The 13,586-nt window shown below is 45.3% G+C and overlaps 1 protein-coding gene across 1 annotated transcript; it reads left to right on the top strand.

Annotated features, from left to right (window-relative positions):
* Positions 1–334: 334 nt before the first annotated feature.
* LOC124677734 (cytochrome b561 and DOMON domain-containing protein At3g07570-like) lies at positions 335–4,205 on the top strand. The gene is made up of 4 exons (XM_047213689.1): positions 335–748; positions 894–1,299; positions 1,403–1,701; positions 3,590–4,205. Exons 1-4 carry the CDS (start codon positions 575–577, stop codon positions 3,824–3,826), a joined length of 1,116 nt encoding a protein of 371 aa, XP_047069645.1. The 5' UTR covers positions 335–574; the 3' UTR covers positions 3,827–4,205.
* Positions 4,206–13,586: the final 9,381 nt, after the last annotated feature.

Here is a 13,586-nt window from a genome sequence, read left to right as displayed (position 1 = left end):
CCTTAGACTTTTTAGATGAGGCCATGTAACACTTGTAATTTATTTTACTTTTTGTGCGAATTTCTCGAAGAAAAAAACACTGGTAAACGTATGGTCGGTTCTTGTTTTTCCTAATTATAAGTGGGAATCCGCTGCAAATTGCGGTCCAATGATTGCAGCCAACAAGCATGTGCGCCCTCTGACGGTGGTAAACCTAAACCACCAGCTAATAACACATCACGGTATAAATATACGATCTGCACACAATCAAGGACACTGCAACTCTACATATATACCGCGACAACGGTACTGGATTGGGGGATTGCCATTGGAAGGGCAGCAAGCAGGCAGGAGCGGCATCCTCTGACCTGCCAAACTGCCCCCAGCACCAGCACCAGCAGCGGGCCTTGGCCATTTCCTCCTCCCTTCCACGCACCGCCAATCTTGCTTGCTTGTCCGACCTCGATCTGCACCCACCGGCCACCGCGGCGCCAACCAAATCCACACGCACACACGGGTTCAAGGACAGGACGCGCCGCAGGAACAAGATTAGACTGACCCAAGCGCAGCGCAGAGAGGCGCAGCAGCACCACCAATGGCGGGCTCCGTGCGGCTGCTGCTGCTCTGCCTCCTCGGCTTCTGCGTCGCGGTGAGCCACCAGAAGACGGACTCCTGCGCCGGGGACCTCGCCGTCGCGCGTCTCATCCCCTTCGACACCTCCGCCTTCCACTGCATCACCCTCTGGAAGCAAGAGGACTTCATCCTCAGGGTAATTGCCTTCGTTCTTGCAGAGTTGCAGTATCTATCTTACATATGCCATTCCCAGTTTAGCAACCAGGCCACAGATTTACAATGGCGAAATGTGATGTGAGACTCCGATCTGACCCGAGCTGCTCTGCCGACACTTTGTGCAGTACAAGAACACGGCGACGAACCAGTGGAGCTTCGTGCTGTCGGCGCCGGACACGAGATCCTGGGTGTCCGTCGGGTTCTCGGGCAAGGGGAACATGGTGGGGAGCAGCGCCATGGTGGGCTGGTCCTCCTCTTCGGGCGGCAAGGCCGTCGCCAAGGAGTACTACCTCCAGGGCAGGAGCCCCGAGGCCGTCACCGCGGACGACGGCAAGCTCACCCTGGTCAGGAACAGGACCGCCACCGTGTCCAGGTCCGACAGGCTCTACCTCGCCTTCGAGCTCAGCACCGACCACCCGCAGCCGTTCCTCATCTACGCCGTCGGCAACCAGGGCAGCCTCCCGTCCTCCCCGGACTTCACGCTGCAGGAGCACCGGGACATGGGATCCCGCGGATTCAACTACGCGTCCGGTACACACACCATTTCATTCATTCAGACGCGCTCCGGTTCCTACCTACCGATAAAGAAACGATTTTTTTGCTAACCGGCCGAGGGTCCTCGATCTGGTTTCAGCGACGCTCTCTAGCGGCGGCGGCGGGTCGAGCGACGCGGGGTTCCCGGCCAAGAGGTGGCACGGGCTGCTCTCCATGATGGGCTGGGGCGTGATGCTGCCCATAGGCATGATGGTGGCGCGCTACTTCCGGCGCCAGGACCCCTACTGGTTCTACGGCCACATGGCCGTGCAGGGTGTCGGCTTCCTCGTCGGCATCGCGGCGGTCGTCCTCGGCTTCCGCCTCGACGACGACGGGCTCAAGAACATCTTCGTGCACAAGGCCATCGGCATCACCATCCTCGCCACGGCCTCGCTCCAGGTAAGCAGCAGCAGCACTTGGCAAATCACCATTCTTTGAGTCTTGTTAGATGATTAAATTAGTTTCGAAATGCTGAGTAATTTGATTTAACCCAATTGCGATTCCTTGGCTGGCTGGCTGGCAGCTGGCTACATGTGCGCGCATATCATTTGAGTTGGCTGGCTAGCATGTGCGTAAGCAAGCCTGGAACAACAACATACCAAGTAATTTTCAGGTTTTTTCTTGGGCCGTGAATCTGCCTTTGTTAATGGAAAGTGCTGGGCGTCCCCCGGGGGATCTGATTTCCCAGCCCCCGGGTCCCCGTGTTGACACGTGTCCTTTTTGCTGCCGGGTAGCAAAAAATATCTCGATTTTGCTTCAGTGTAGCAAAAAACGGTTCGTCCAGAAAATGAAATAAAACGTTGAGTTCGCCGGACAAACCACCGGAGACTCGCCGGAGACCTCGCCGGAGAGCTTGTAGCAAAAAAAGTATGCTATTGTAGCAAAAGATGGATATCGTCAGAACATCGATCGGAACATTGATGGGAGCTCGCCGGAGAACTCACCGGACATCTCAACGGAGAACCCATAGCAAACATATTACGCAGATGTAGCAAAACCGCAAATAAATTGGAGCAATTTTTTTATTCATATGTTGTAAATCCTCTAAGACATCAATAGAGACCTTGCCTGCAGCCGACAACAGCGTCGTTCGAGGTTGCAGCAACTCCGTCCGCCCAAGACAGCTACACGAGAAGCCGCTAGTAGCAACCCCTAGGCCTAGGGTAGCAAAGTAGGCCTCCGCCGGTAGCAAAAATCCGCCCTTCGCTGATAGCAATGTCGGAGACCTTAAATAGCAAAACCCGCCTCCGCAAATAGCAAAACCGGCCTCCGCATGTAGCAACGCCGCAGGGCCTAAGGCAGCAAAACTTCTGACGAAGCAAGGAGCGTGAGATCGAGGCGGCCATGGCAACGATGGGCGGAGAAACTCGTGGCGAGGTTGCCGCACTTGAGGAAGAGACGAGGTCTGGGCGGCAGGCCGGTCGTGGTACTCCTGAAACGGCACCCGCACCAAGGACCGCCGCCGCCCTCCTCCTAGGCAGCAGCAGCCGGCACCATTGTATCCGCAGACGCGACCGCAGCCACAACGACGGGTCCCGCCGGAGCCGAAGCTGCAGCCGCAGCTGCCGCACGTGCAGGCCACGCCGCCGCCGCGAGGAGCGCCGCCGTCGTTGCCGGCGTCGGCGACAGCTAGGTCCGCCGAACGATACCGCAGGGTCGTGCCGGACATCATGTACGTGCAACGTCGCACGACGGCGCTGGCGCGGACGGCTATGGTGGCGCGGGTCGCGGCCGCGGGGCTCGGCCTGGCGGCGCTCACGGAGCTCGCCGCCGACACCCGCAAGGGCGGCCCACGCGCTGTGATGCCCTCCCCGGCGGCGGAGCAGCCACCCCCGCTGGAGCTCGAGTTCGTGCAGGGAGGGGAGTCTCCCTCGCTGGCCTCCTCCGCCGGCTTCCTCCGCCTCAGCTCCATGGTAGAGAGTGGGGAACGTGAGAGGATAAGGCAAGGAAATGGGTGGCCAGGGAAGGAAGGGAGGAGTGCGGTCTGGTGGGTCCTGTGGACACGCGTCACGCGCGGACGCAGGAGGTTGCTTGACGTTCCGTCCCCCGGGGGAATCCCATCATTTTCCTTTGTTAATTCACATATGACCAAGATTCTTGCTATCAGACTATGCATATACGATTATACATATATATAATGTACGTAGATTGGTTCGATTCGTTGACTCCAGAGACCTCTGATAGACAATGCATACTGTGATTGCTGTCACCTTCACGTTCTGGTAACCGACAGAAAAACATGACCCCCAAGAACCTTGTGTGCTCACCATGTTGCTTTGATACACAGGTGACGGCGGTGCTGGCGCGGCCGGACAAGATGTCCAAGGTGCGCCGGTTCTGGAACTGGTACCACCACAACATCGGCCGCGCGGCGATCCTGCTGGCCATCGCCAACGTCTTCCTCGGCCTCACCATCGCCAAGGAGGTCAGCGCCTACATCGTCTCCTACGGCGTCTTCGTCGCCGTCTGGGTCGTCGCCGTCGTAGCATTCGAGTTCAAGCGCTACTACGAGGACGACGACTAGACGCATCACGATAGAGAAGAGCTCCTTTCTGAACAATTAATTGGACAAGCACGCACGTCCCACGACCAGCTACGACGTGGCACCAAACACACTCTTGTCGGTGGATTTGCGAATCTTTTGTAAAATTCTTTTGGGGTATAGGATGATACGGGGAAGAGCTGGAGTGACTGCTGCTGCTGCTGCTGCTAAGCTTAATTTAGCTGGACGCTCTGATTCATTATTTGTACATTGATGATACATGGTGTTCTTCTTATTACTGCGTGTTGTACCCTTTTGCTTTGTTGATAGATTGCTCGAGCTTTCTTCCCACTTTCACAGTGCACCGATCAATTGCTCGAGTACTTGCTGATTCATCAACGCAGCTGCTTCTTTATTGGCATGTGTCTTCAGCATCACGCCTTGATCTTTATTTTCCACTGAGGACAGACAGCATGTCCTGGAAACTCAAATTTGGGTCATCAATCATCCGGTCTTTTTTTTAGATTAATAGGGATCGCTCCCCAACTCCATTTCATTGAAAAGAATCCAAAGTCTTTTACAGGGAAAGGAAATTAAAGTTTTGCTAAAACTGAAAAGAAAAACAACCCAAAACTGGCTGCGACTTTTCATTTTGCTGGAAAAGTAGCTGCCATCCCAGCTACCCCCGAAATACCAGCAAAACAAGGTCAGCACCAGCAATACATAAGCATTAAAATATAAATAACAGTTCACTACTCAGCTACAGCTCGAAAAGGACTAGGGTTTTTTGAATTTGCTCCATCACTAGACGACTCCAGGAGGCATTTTCCCATCAGATTTTTCACTGGTTTTGATCACATCACCACGTGGATCTTGTGAGATTCACCAGGATTGTCCAGGAGATACGTCACTGTTGCCCTCCCTTCAAAGCTCGAGTTCCAGGTGGAGATCCAGTCGAAGGAGGGGCATCTTACCCCACAGGGAGGCATATTGGAGCTTTCAAATTGGCCAGCGACAGATCCATGAATTGAGTGTTTTTTTTTCCATTTTCTAGATCTTTGAAAGGTTTCTTCCAATCCCGGAGGAGGAAGTAAACCATGCGCCACACATGTTTCAAATTAATCCAAGTAATATTGTTAAAAACAAGATTATTTCTATTCAACCATAAACCCCATAGGACAGCAGAGGAAACTACATTGAAATTCATGAATGTCTTGTTACAAAGCCATTTAGTTGCAATGGATTCAAAGTTGGAACATGCACATCAAAAACCTCTTCAAACAAATCCCAAAGGGCTCTAGCAACAATACATTCAAACATGAGATGGTGCACAAATTCAAATTCAGTGTACATCTCACATTCCATAGGTTTTGGTATTCCTCTAGCTCTCAGATTATATCTAGTCATAATCTTGTTCTGGGAGAAGAGCCAGAGGAAAACTTGGACCCTAGGTGGAATTTTGAGTTTCCACACAGCAGGAAGATAAACAGGAGTAATCCCTCTAAAGTTGATTACAACATATAGCTAGAGATAGATGAATAAACTCCAGAATAATTATATTGCCAAATAAGTTGATCCTCTTCTTGGGAGAATGAAATGGATCTAGCCACCTCTGACAATTCATGCCATTGAATCATCATATCATCAGTGAAAGTCCTTCTAAAATTTCCCCTAATTTCATGGCCATCCCAAATTTCAAAATCGGTTTTATTTTGTTGATTAGAAACAAAATACAAATCCCAAAATTGAGTAGCTCAAGGAGAATTTCCAAACCGATGTCCTCCCAAAACTTTATGGATTTGCCATTACCAACTTGCCATCTATATCCAAATTTTACTGCTTTTGATGCCCACATAACCCCTTTCCATAAAGTGGAAGGTTGGAGGTCATGGCATGACAGTATATTTGGATTTTTTGTATTATGTTTAGCATCTAAAACTTTCCTCCAAAGTGTTCCCTCACTATGGATATATCTTTTAATCCTAGAGCCAATCAAATAGATGTTTAAATCTTGTAAGTTTGGAGTCCCCAAACCTCCAAAATCTTTTTCCATGCAGATGGAAGGCCAATTAGCTAGGTGAGTCTTATGATTGCCCTCCTCATCATTCCACATGAAATTAGCCATTGGTGTATCTATTAAATGCAAGGCCCATTTTAGAAATTTGAAAAAGGAAAGCAAATAAGTAGGAATACTAGCTAAGCATGCTTGTATAAGAATTCTTTTGGCAACAGAGGATAAGAGTTTCCCTCTCCACCCACTGATTCTCTTGAGAATGTTTTCTATAAGAGGTTGTAAATCTTCCCTCCTAAGTCTATCATAATGCAGAGGAATTCCCAAGTATTTAACAAGGAATTTACCGATGACACTCTGGAATATGTCAAGGAAAGGTTGAGTTTCTGCAGCATCCATGTTAATGAGAATAAGTTCACTTTTATGAAAATTTATTCTCATGCCAGAAATTTGTTCAAAACAGGTGAGGATCCACCTCAAGTTCAGAGCAATTCTGGAATCATTTTTAAGAAATAGTAAAGTATCATCAGCATATTGTAAGCTGACAACACCCCCTAGAAGAAAACTAGAGCAGAGACCACTAATTAAATTCCCTTTAATTCCTTTTACTAGCATTCTAGAGAAAACATCAACAACACAATTGAATAAGAGAGGGGCAATGGGCCCCCCTATCTTAATCCTTTTCATGTTAAAAAAAATCGCCCTCTATATCATTTACTTTCACCCCTACAGATCCCCCTTGGGTAATCTGTTTAATAAAACGAATAAAAATAGTGTTGAATCCTCTAAGCTCTAGTACTTCATAGAGAAATTCAAGATTAACTTTGTCGTAAGCTTTTTCATAATCAAGCTTCAACACTAAACCCTTATCCTTATTTCTATGCACCTCATGAATAACCTCATGTGCAGTGACAACACTTTCTAAGATAAACCTCCCCCTGATAAAGGCAGATTGGTGATAAGAGATAAGTCTATCAATGATATTAGCTAATATATTAATTAAGACTTTTGTAAAAATCTTAAAGGAACAATTTAATAAGCTAATAGGCCTAAACTTCTTCATAGATCTAGCCTCATTTTCTTTTGGAATGAGGGTTATCATGGCAAAGTTTAGTCTATATAAATCTAGATCATCCCTGAACCAAGCATTGAACATATCTATTAAGTCCTTTTTAATGATGTCCCAGAATTTCTGGTAAAACATAAAGGACAAACCATCTAGACCAGGTGCTCCATCAGCATATGATCCAAACACAGCTTCTCTAACTTCTTCCTCAGTAAAGACACTTTCTAATATAATATTTTCCTCCATAGATATTTTCTCATCCTCTTAGAAGAAATTATCTTGGAGTCTAATGTCTGGTCTTTTTCAGCTCTAAACAAATCTTTGTAATAATCTGTAGCTACTTTAAGCATTTCTTTGTTATCAGTAACAGGACCGACCATCAGGTCCATCTAACACATGAATTAACTTTTTTCCTTCTTCTCTAATTGGCAACAGCATGGAAATAGGTGGTATTATTATCTCCTTCTAAGATATTCCTATTTGTAGATCTTTGCCTAGCTTTAGTTTCTTCAAGGATCCAAAAAGTATTTAATTCTCTAAGTATAAAATCCCATCTTTCTCTCTCCATTGTGGAGAGGACACATGTCTCAGATTTAATATCAAGAGCATCATATTCTAACATCAGATCTTTTTTTGGTTTCCTAGCGGCAGCCTCAAAATTACTGCTCCAGCCTTTTGCAAGTCTACTAAACATCCTAAGTTTTGCTTGCCATATATCAACTGCATTATTACTATTAACCTCTAGAGCCCAGGCTTTAATAACCAGCTCTATAAACTCTGGGATAACTAACCACCATTTTTCAAATTTAAAACCTCTTTTTTTGGCATTCTAGACTCATCAGAATCCTAGATAAGGGGTGTGTGATCACTACCTGATCTCGATAAAGCCCTAGCATTAGATAAAACAAAATTTGCATCAAAGGATGTAGTGCAGAAAATTCTGTCTAGCTTACACATGATAGGATTTTCTTGATTCTTCCCCCAAGTGTAATTTCTACCAAAGACTCCTATTTCTATTAGAGCCCATATCTCTATCCAGGCATTGAATTTGTCTGCCCACTTAAAATCTACATTACCATTATTTTTATCTTCAGTAAATCTTACTAAATTAAAATTCCCACCAATAAGTGCAGGTCCCTCCCACTTAAGGAAAAGCTCATGGAGTTCAGAAATAAACTCTTGCTTTTTCTCCTCGTAGGAAGAACCATAGACAGTAGTAATTCTAGAAATCAAATCAGTCCTCCTATTTTTAACTATAGCACTAACAGAAAAGGTTTTGATCTCTCAGAATAAAACCTCCAGGAGATCAGCATTAATTCCTACTAGAATACCCTCAACAGTACCTATAGCTGGCAGGTGATTCCAAACAAAATTCCTATTTCCTAATAGTTGTTTCAACAAATAATTAGTAAATTTTCCTTTTTAGTATCTTGAAAGCCAATGTAATCTAAATTCAAAGTCACTAAATTATCATCTATGAATAATTTCCTACCAAGAGCAGGAATACTCCTGCTATTCCAAAAACCACAAATCATGGATAAAACTTCTTGGGGTGCTTGCCCCAAGATTTTGTAATCACATCTATCCATCCCTCGGCAAGCTCTTCGTGATGATCCTTATCCGACAAGGAATCAGCTCTAGGGGAAGAACAAGCAGAGTACATGCTATCATTATCATCATTAATATTAACACCAACAGATTTGGCAAAATTATCTCATTCATCATACTGTAATATGTTAAAAGGATTACTAGACATTATACCTTTCATCCTCGGTATCTCCAGATTGTTGATTTTCTTCATTTCCTGAGCTTTTTCCATAATGTTCTTGGATCTGTCAATTCTGCTACTTTGTCTAACAGGTTGCACAGGCCCTCATTCGGATTTCTTTTTTGCAGGTACATTCGTCTCTTGCATAGGAATCCTGGAGGGAATCTCAACATCTGGCATGATATCATCTGGCAGCTCAAACTCTTGCTCAGCAGCCTCTTCAATCATCTGATCGATGTTGTTATTGAGCATTTTCTCGATGTACCAGAACTTCTTCACTTCCTCATTCACAACAACATATGATGTGGTTTTATTCCAAACAAAAGCACCTTTTGTGTCTACCAATCCCTTCTGCAAAAGCAGCTGGTAAACAGCAGAGGCTTTTGCACCCTCAGGGGAGCAGTCATCACCAGGAGGAATTTCCATACTGTGATCCTTCTGGCTATATTGATCATTTGCAGAAGCTTGATTAATATTACCAAGAGAGAAAGATTGTGATCTAGCAGGAGGTCTAGAATTTCCTCCATTGTCTTGACCACCTTGGTTACTCCTCTCATTATCTTTATTTCCCTGATTATCTAATTCCTCTCCCAGCAAGTCGTCACTGTCATCACGAGTTGGCACAACACTCTCCAGAGTGAATCCTAGGTGAAATAGGTTACCATGGTATCCAAACAATCTGCCAGTTGGTAACTTGGAAGGATCTCTACAGCTCACCTTCACTCTGACTTCCTGAGCATTGTTTTTGAACACACTAAGCCAATCTACATCTATGAGTAGACCATAGATAGAGATAGCCACTACAAGAAAAGTTGCCATGGCCGACGAAGTTGAAGTCGCGCCGTGGTTGGTGGTGCACCATGGCCGACGATTTTTGGTCCCTCCGTGGTGCATGTCAAAACTTTTTTTTTCTCGTTTTTGAGGCTACCTAGCCCGACGAAAGCGGCCAAAACGTCGCGTATGGTGGCCCGGGACGTGGTGCATCGCGAATTCTCGGGTTCGCCGGCCGAGTCAACGCAAATCCGCACCGCCCAGGGATGTAGGGCCCACATGGCAGCCTCTCTAGCATTGTTTTTTTTCTCGATCGCGCCATCTCGTTCAACGCTCTCCGATCGAGCCGTTTACGATGCGGGATCATGGGTCCCGCTTGTCATCCTCTATGAACCAAAATTCCTTCTTTTCTTGGATTTTTTTTACCCCACGATTTACGGCTACTTGCCTTTTTCTTTCGATCCCTTGCCGCCTTGGAAACGTTGAGACCGCTGTGCAGCTAAATGGGACCCACATGTCATCCTCTATGAGCTATCAACTTTCTTTTCTTGGAGTTTTTTTGGCACCTCATATTTGGTCACTTGCCTTTTTCTTTCGATCCCCTGCCGCCTCTCAAACGGTGATACCGCTGATGCTAAATGGGACCCGCATGTCATCCTCTATGTACTATAAAACTTTCTTTTCCTGGATTATTTTTGGCACCTCATATTTGGTCACTTGCCTTTTTCTTTCGATCCCCGCCGCCTCTCAAACGGTGATACCGCTGATGCTAAATGGGACCCGCATGTCATCCTCTATGTACTATAAAACTTTCTTTTCCTGGATTATTTTTGGCACCTCATATTTGGTCACTTGCCTTTTCTTTCGATCCCTGCCGCCTCTCAAACGGTGATACCGCCGATGCTAAATGGGACCCGCATGTCATCCTCTATGTACTATAAAACTTTCTTTTCTTGGATTTTTTTGGCACCTCATATTTGGTCACTTGACTTTTTCTTTCGATCCCTATCGCCTCTCAAACGGTGATACCGCTGCTTGCTAAATGGGACCCGCATGTCATCCTCTATGTACTATAAAACTTTCTTTTCTTGGATTTTTTTGGCACCTCATATTTGGTCACTTGCCTTTTTCTTTCGATCCCCTGTTGCCTCTCAAACGGTGATACCGCTGCTGCTAAATGGGACCCGCATGTCATCCTCTATGTACTATAAAACTTTCTTTTCTTGGATTTTTTTGGCACCTCATATTTGGTCACTTGACTTTTTCTTTCGATCCCCTGCTGCCTCTCAAACGGTGATACCGCTGCTGCTAAATGGGACCCGCATGTCATCCTCTATGTACTATAAAACTTTCTTTTCTTGGATTTTTTTGGCACCTCATATTTGGTCACTTGACTTTTTTCTTTCGATCCCCTGCTGCCTCTCAAACAGTGATACCGCTGCGGCTAAATGGGACCCGCATGTCATCCTCTATGTAAATCATGTTTCTTTTCTTGAATTATTTTTGGCTCCTCGATATTTGGTCACTTGCCTTTTTCTTTCGATCTCATGCCACGTTTGAAACGTTGAGGAACCTCGTCGGCTCATGGGACCCGCATGTCATCCTCTATGTGCTATAAAAGTTTCCTTTGTTGGATTTTTTTCACCCTCCGATTTTTGGCTTGCCTTTTTCTTTTGATCCCCTGCCCCCTTTGAAACGTTGAGTAAGTCTGTCGGCTCAAGGGACCCGCATGTCATCCTCTATGTCCATCAACTTTCTTTTCTTGGATTTTTTTTGACCCCCTAATTACTAGCTACTTTCTTTTTCTTTTGATCTCAAGCCGCATTTCAAACATTGAGACCGCTGTCTGCAAAATGGGACCCACGTGTCATCCTCTATGTACAATAAATCTTGGATTATTTTTGGCTCCCGATATTTGGTCACTTGCCTTTTTCTTTCGATCTCATGCCACGTTTGAAACGTTGAGGAACTCTGTCGGCTCATGGGACCCGCATGTCATCCTCTATGTGCTATAAAACTTTCCTTTGTTGGATTTTTTTTCACCCTCCGATTTTTGGCTTGCCTTTTTCTTTTGATCCCTCGCCCCCTTTGAAACGTTGAGTAAGCTCGTCGGCTCAAGGGACCCGCATGTCATCCTCTATGTCCATCAACTTTCTTTTCTTGGATTTTTTGACCCCCTAATTACTAGGTACTTTCTTTTTCTTTTGATCTCAAGCCGCTTTCAAACATTGAGACCGTTCGCTGCAAAATGGGACCCACATGTCATCCTCTATGTACAATAAATCTTGGATTATTTTTGGCTCCCGATATTTGGTCACTTGCCTTTTTCTTTCGATCTCATGCCACGTTTGAAACGTTGAGGAACTCTGTCGGCTCATGGGACCCGCATGTCATCCTCTATGTGCTATAAAACTTTCCTTTGTTGGATTTTTTTTCACCCTCTCGATTTTTGGCTTGCCTTTTTCTTTTGATCCCCTGCCCTCTTTGAATCGTTGAGTAAGTTGCTTGGCTCAAGGGACCCGCATGTCATCCTCTATGTCCATCAACTTTATTTTCTTGGATTTTTTTGACCCCCTAATTACTAGGTACTTTCTTTTTCTTTTGATCTCAAGCCGCATTTCAAACATTGAGACCGCTCGCTGCAAAATGGGACCCACATGTCATCCTCTATGTCCATCGACTTTCTTTTCTTGGATTTTTTACCCCCTAATTACTAGCTACTTTCTTTTTCTTTCGATCTCAAGCCGCATTTCAAACATTGAGACCGCTGCTGCAAAATGGGACCCACATGACATCCTCTATGTACACTAAATCTTGGATTATTTTTGGCTCTCGATATTTTGTCACTTGCCTTTTCTTTCGATCTCATGCCGCCTTTGAAACGTTGAGTAAGCTGGCTGGCTCATGGGTCCCGCATGTCATCCTCTACGACCAATAAAAGTTTCCTTTCTTGGATTTATTTTTTACCCCTAATTTCCGGCTATTTGCCTTTTTCTTTTCATCCCCTGCCCCTTTGAAACGATGAGGACGTCGTTGGCGAGTCGGTCCCATATGTCATCCTCTATGAACAATAAAAGTTTCCTTTGGTGGATTTATTTTTGACCCCTAATTAATTTCTGGCTATTTCCTTTTTTCTTTTGATCCCCTGGCGCCTTGGAATCGTTGAGGATGCTGCTGCCTCATGGGTCCCGCATGTCATCCTCTCAGAAAGGTTAATGTTTCTTTTCTTGGATTTTGTTTACCAACTGATTTTTGGCTTTTTTTTCTTCTTTCGATCTCCTGCCGCCTTTAAAACGTTGACGACGCTGCTGGCTCACGGGTCCCACATGTCAGCCTCTATAAACAATAAACGTTGAGGATCGTCTGCTGCCTCATGGGTCCCGCAGGTCATCCTCTCAGAATGATAAATGTTTTCTTTTCTTGGATTTTTTTACCAACTTATTTTTGGTTTTTTTTTATTTTCGATCCCTGCCGCCTTTGAAACGTTGACGACGCTGGCTGGCTCATGGGTCCCCGATGTCGACCTCCCGTACAAGAAACATGTGATATCTTATTTTGCAGACAATAAACATTGTATTTCGCTCTGCGCCATTGCAAACTGATAAATTAAATCTTTATATTTACATAAACAAACTTATATGTTGAATCTCCTTGTTTTTTGTTTTTGCGAAGCATAGTAGGACTTTCCTGTTTTTTTTAGAAAAATCCGAACTTTCCTGTTTTGGAGTGGGCTGAAATTGTACGAGTCAAAAGGCCCAGAAAGATAGTTCGAAGGCCAGATGTCCAGATGCAGCCCAATTGAAATCTTTCTTTTCTTGGATTTTTTCAACCCCTGATTTCTGGCTACTTCATTTTTCTTTTGGTCCTGTGCCGCCTTGGAAGCGTTGAGAGCGCTGCTACAAAATGGGACCCGCATGTCATCCACTATGTACTATAAAACTTTCTTTTCTTGGATTTTTTTTTGGCACCTCATATTTGGTCACTTGCCTTTTTCTTTCGATCGCCTGCCGCCTCTCAAACGTTGATACAGCTGTTGCTAAATGGGACCCGCATGTCATCCTCTATGTACATTCAAGTTTCTTTTCTTGGATTATTTTTGGCTCTTGATATTTGGTCACTTGCCTTTTTCTTTCGATCTCATGCCACGTTTGAAACGTTGAGGAACCTGCTGCTAAATGGGACCCTC

The sequence above is a fragment of the Lolium rigidum genome, chromosome 7 (assembly GCF_022539505.1).
Source record: "Lolium rigidum isolate FL_2022 chromosome 7, APGP_CSIRO_Lrig_0.1, whole genome shotgun sequence".
Classification (NCBI taxonomy): domain Eukaryota; kingdom Viridiplantae; phylum Streptophyta; class Magnoliopsida; order Poales; family Poaceae; genus Lolium; species Lolium rigidum.
The sequence above is the reverse complement of the archived record's forward strand: the minus strand, read 5'-3'. Positions and strand labels throughout refer to the sequence as shown.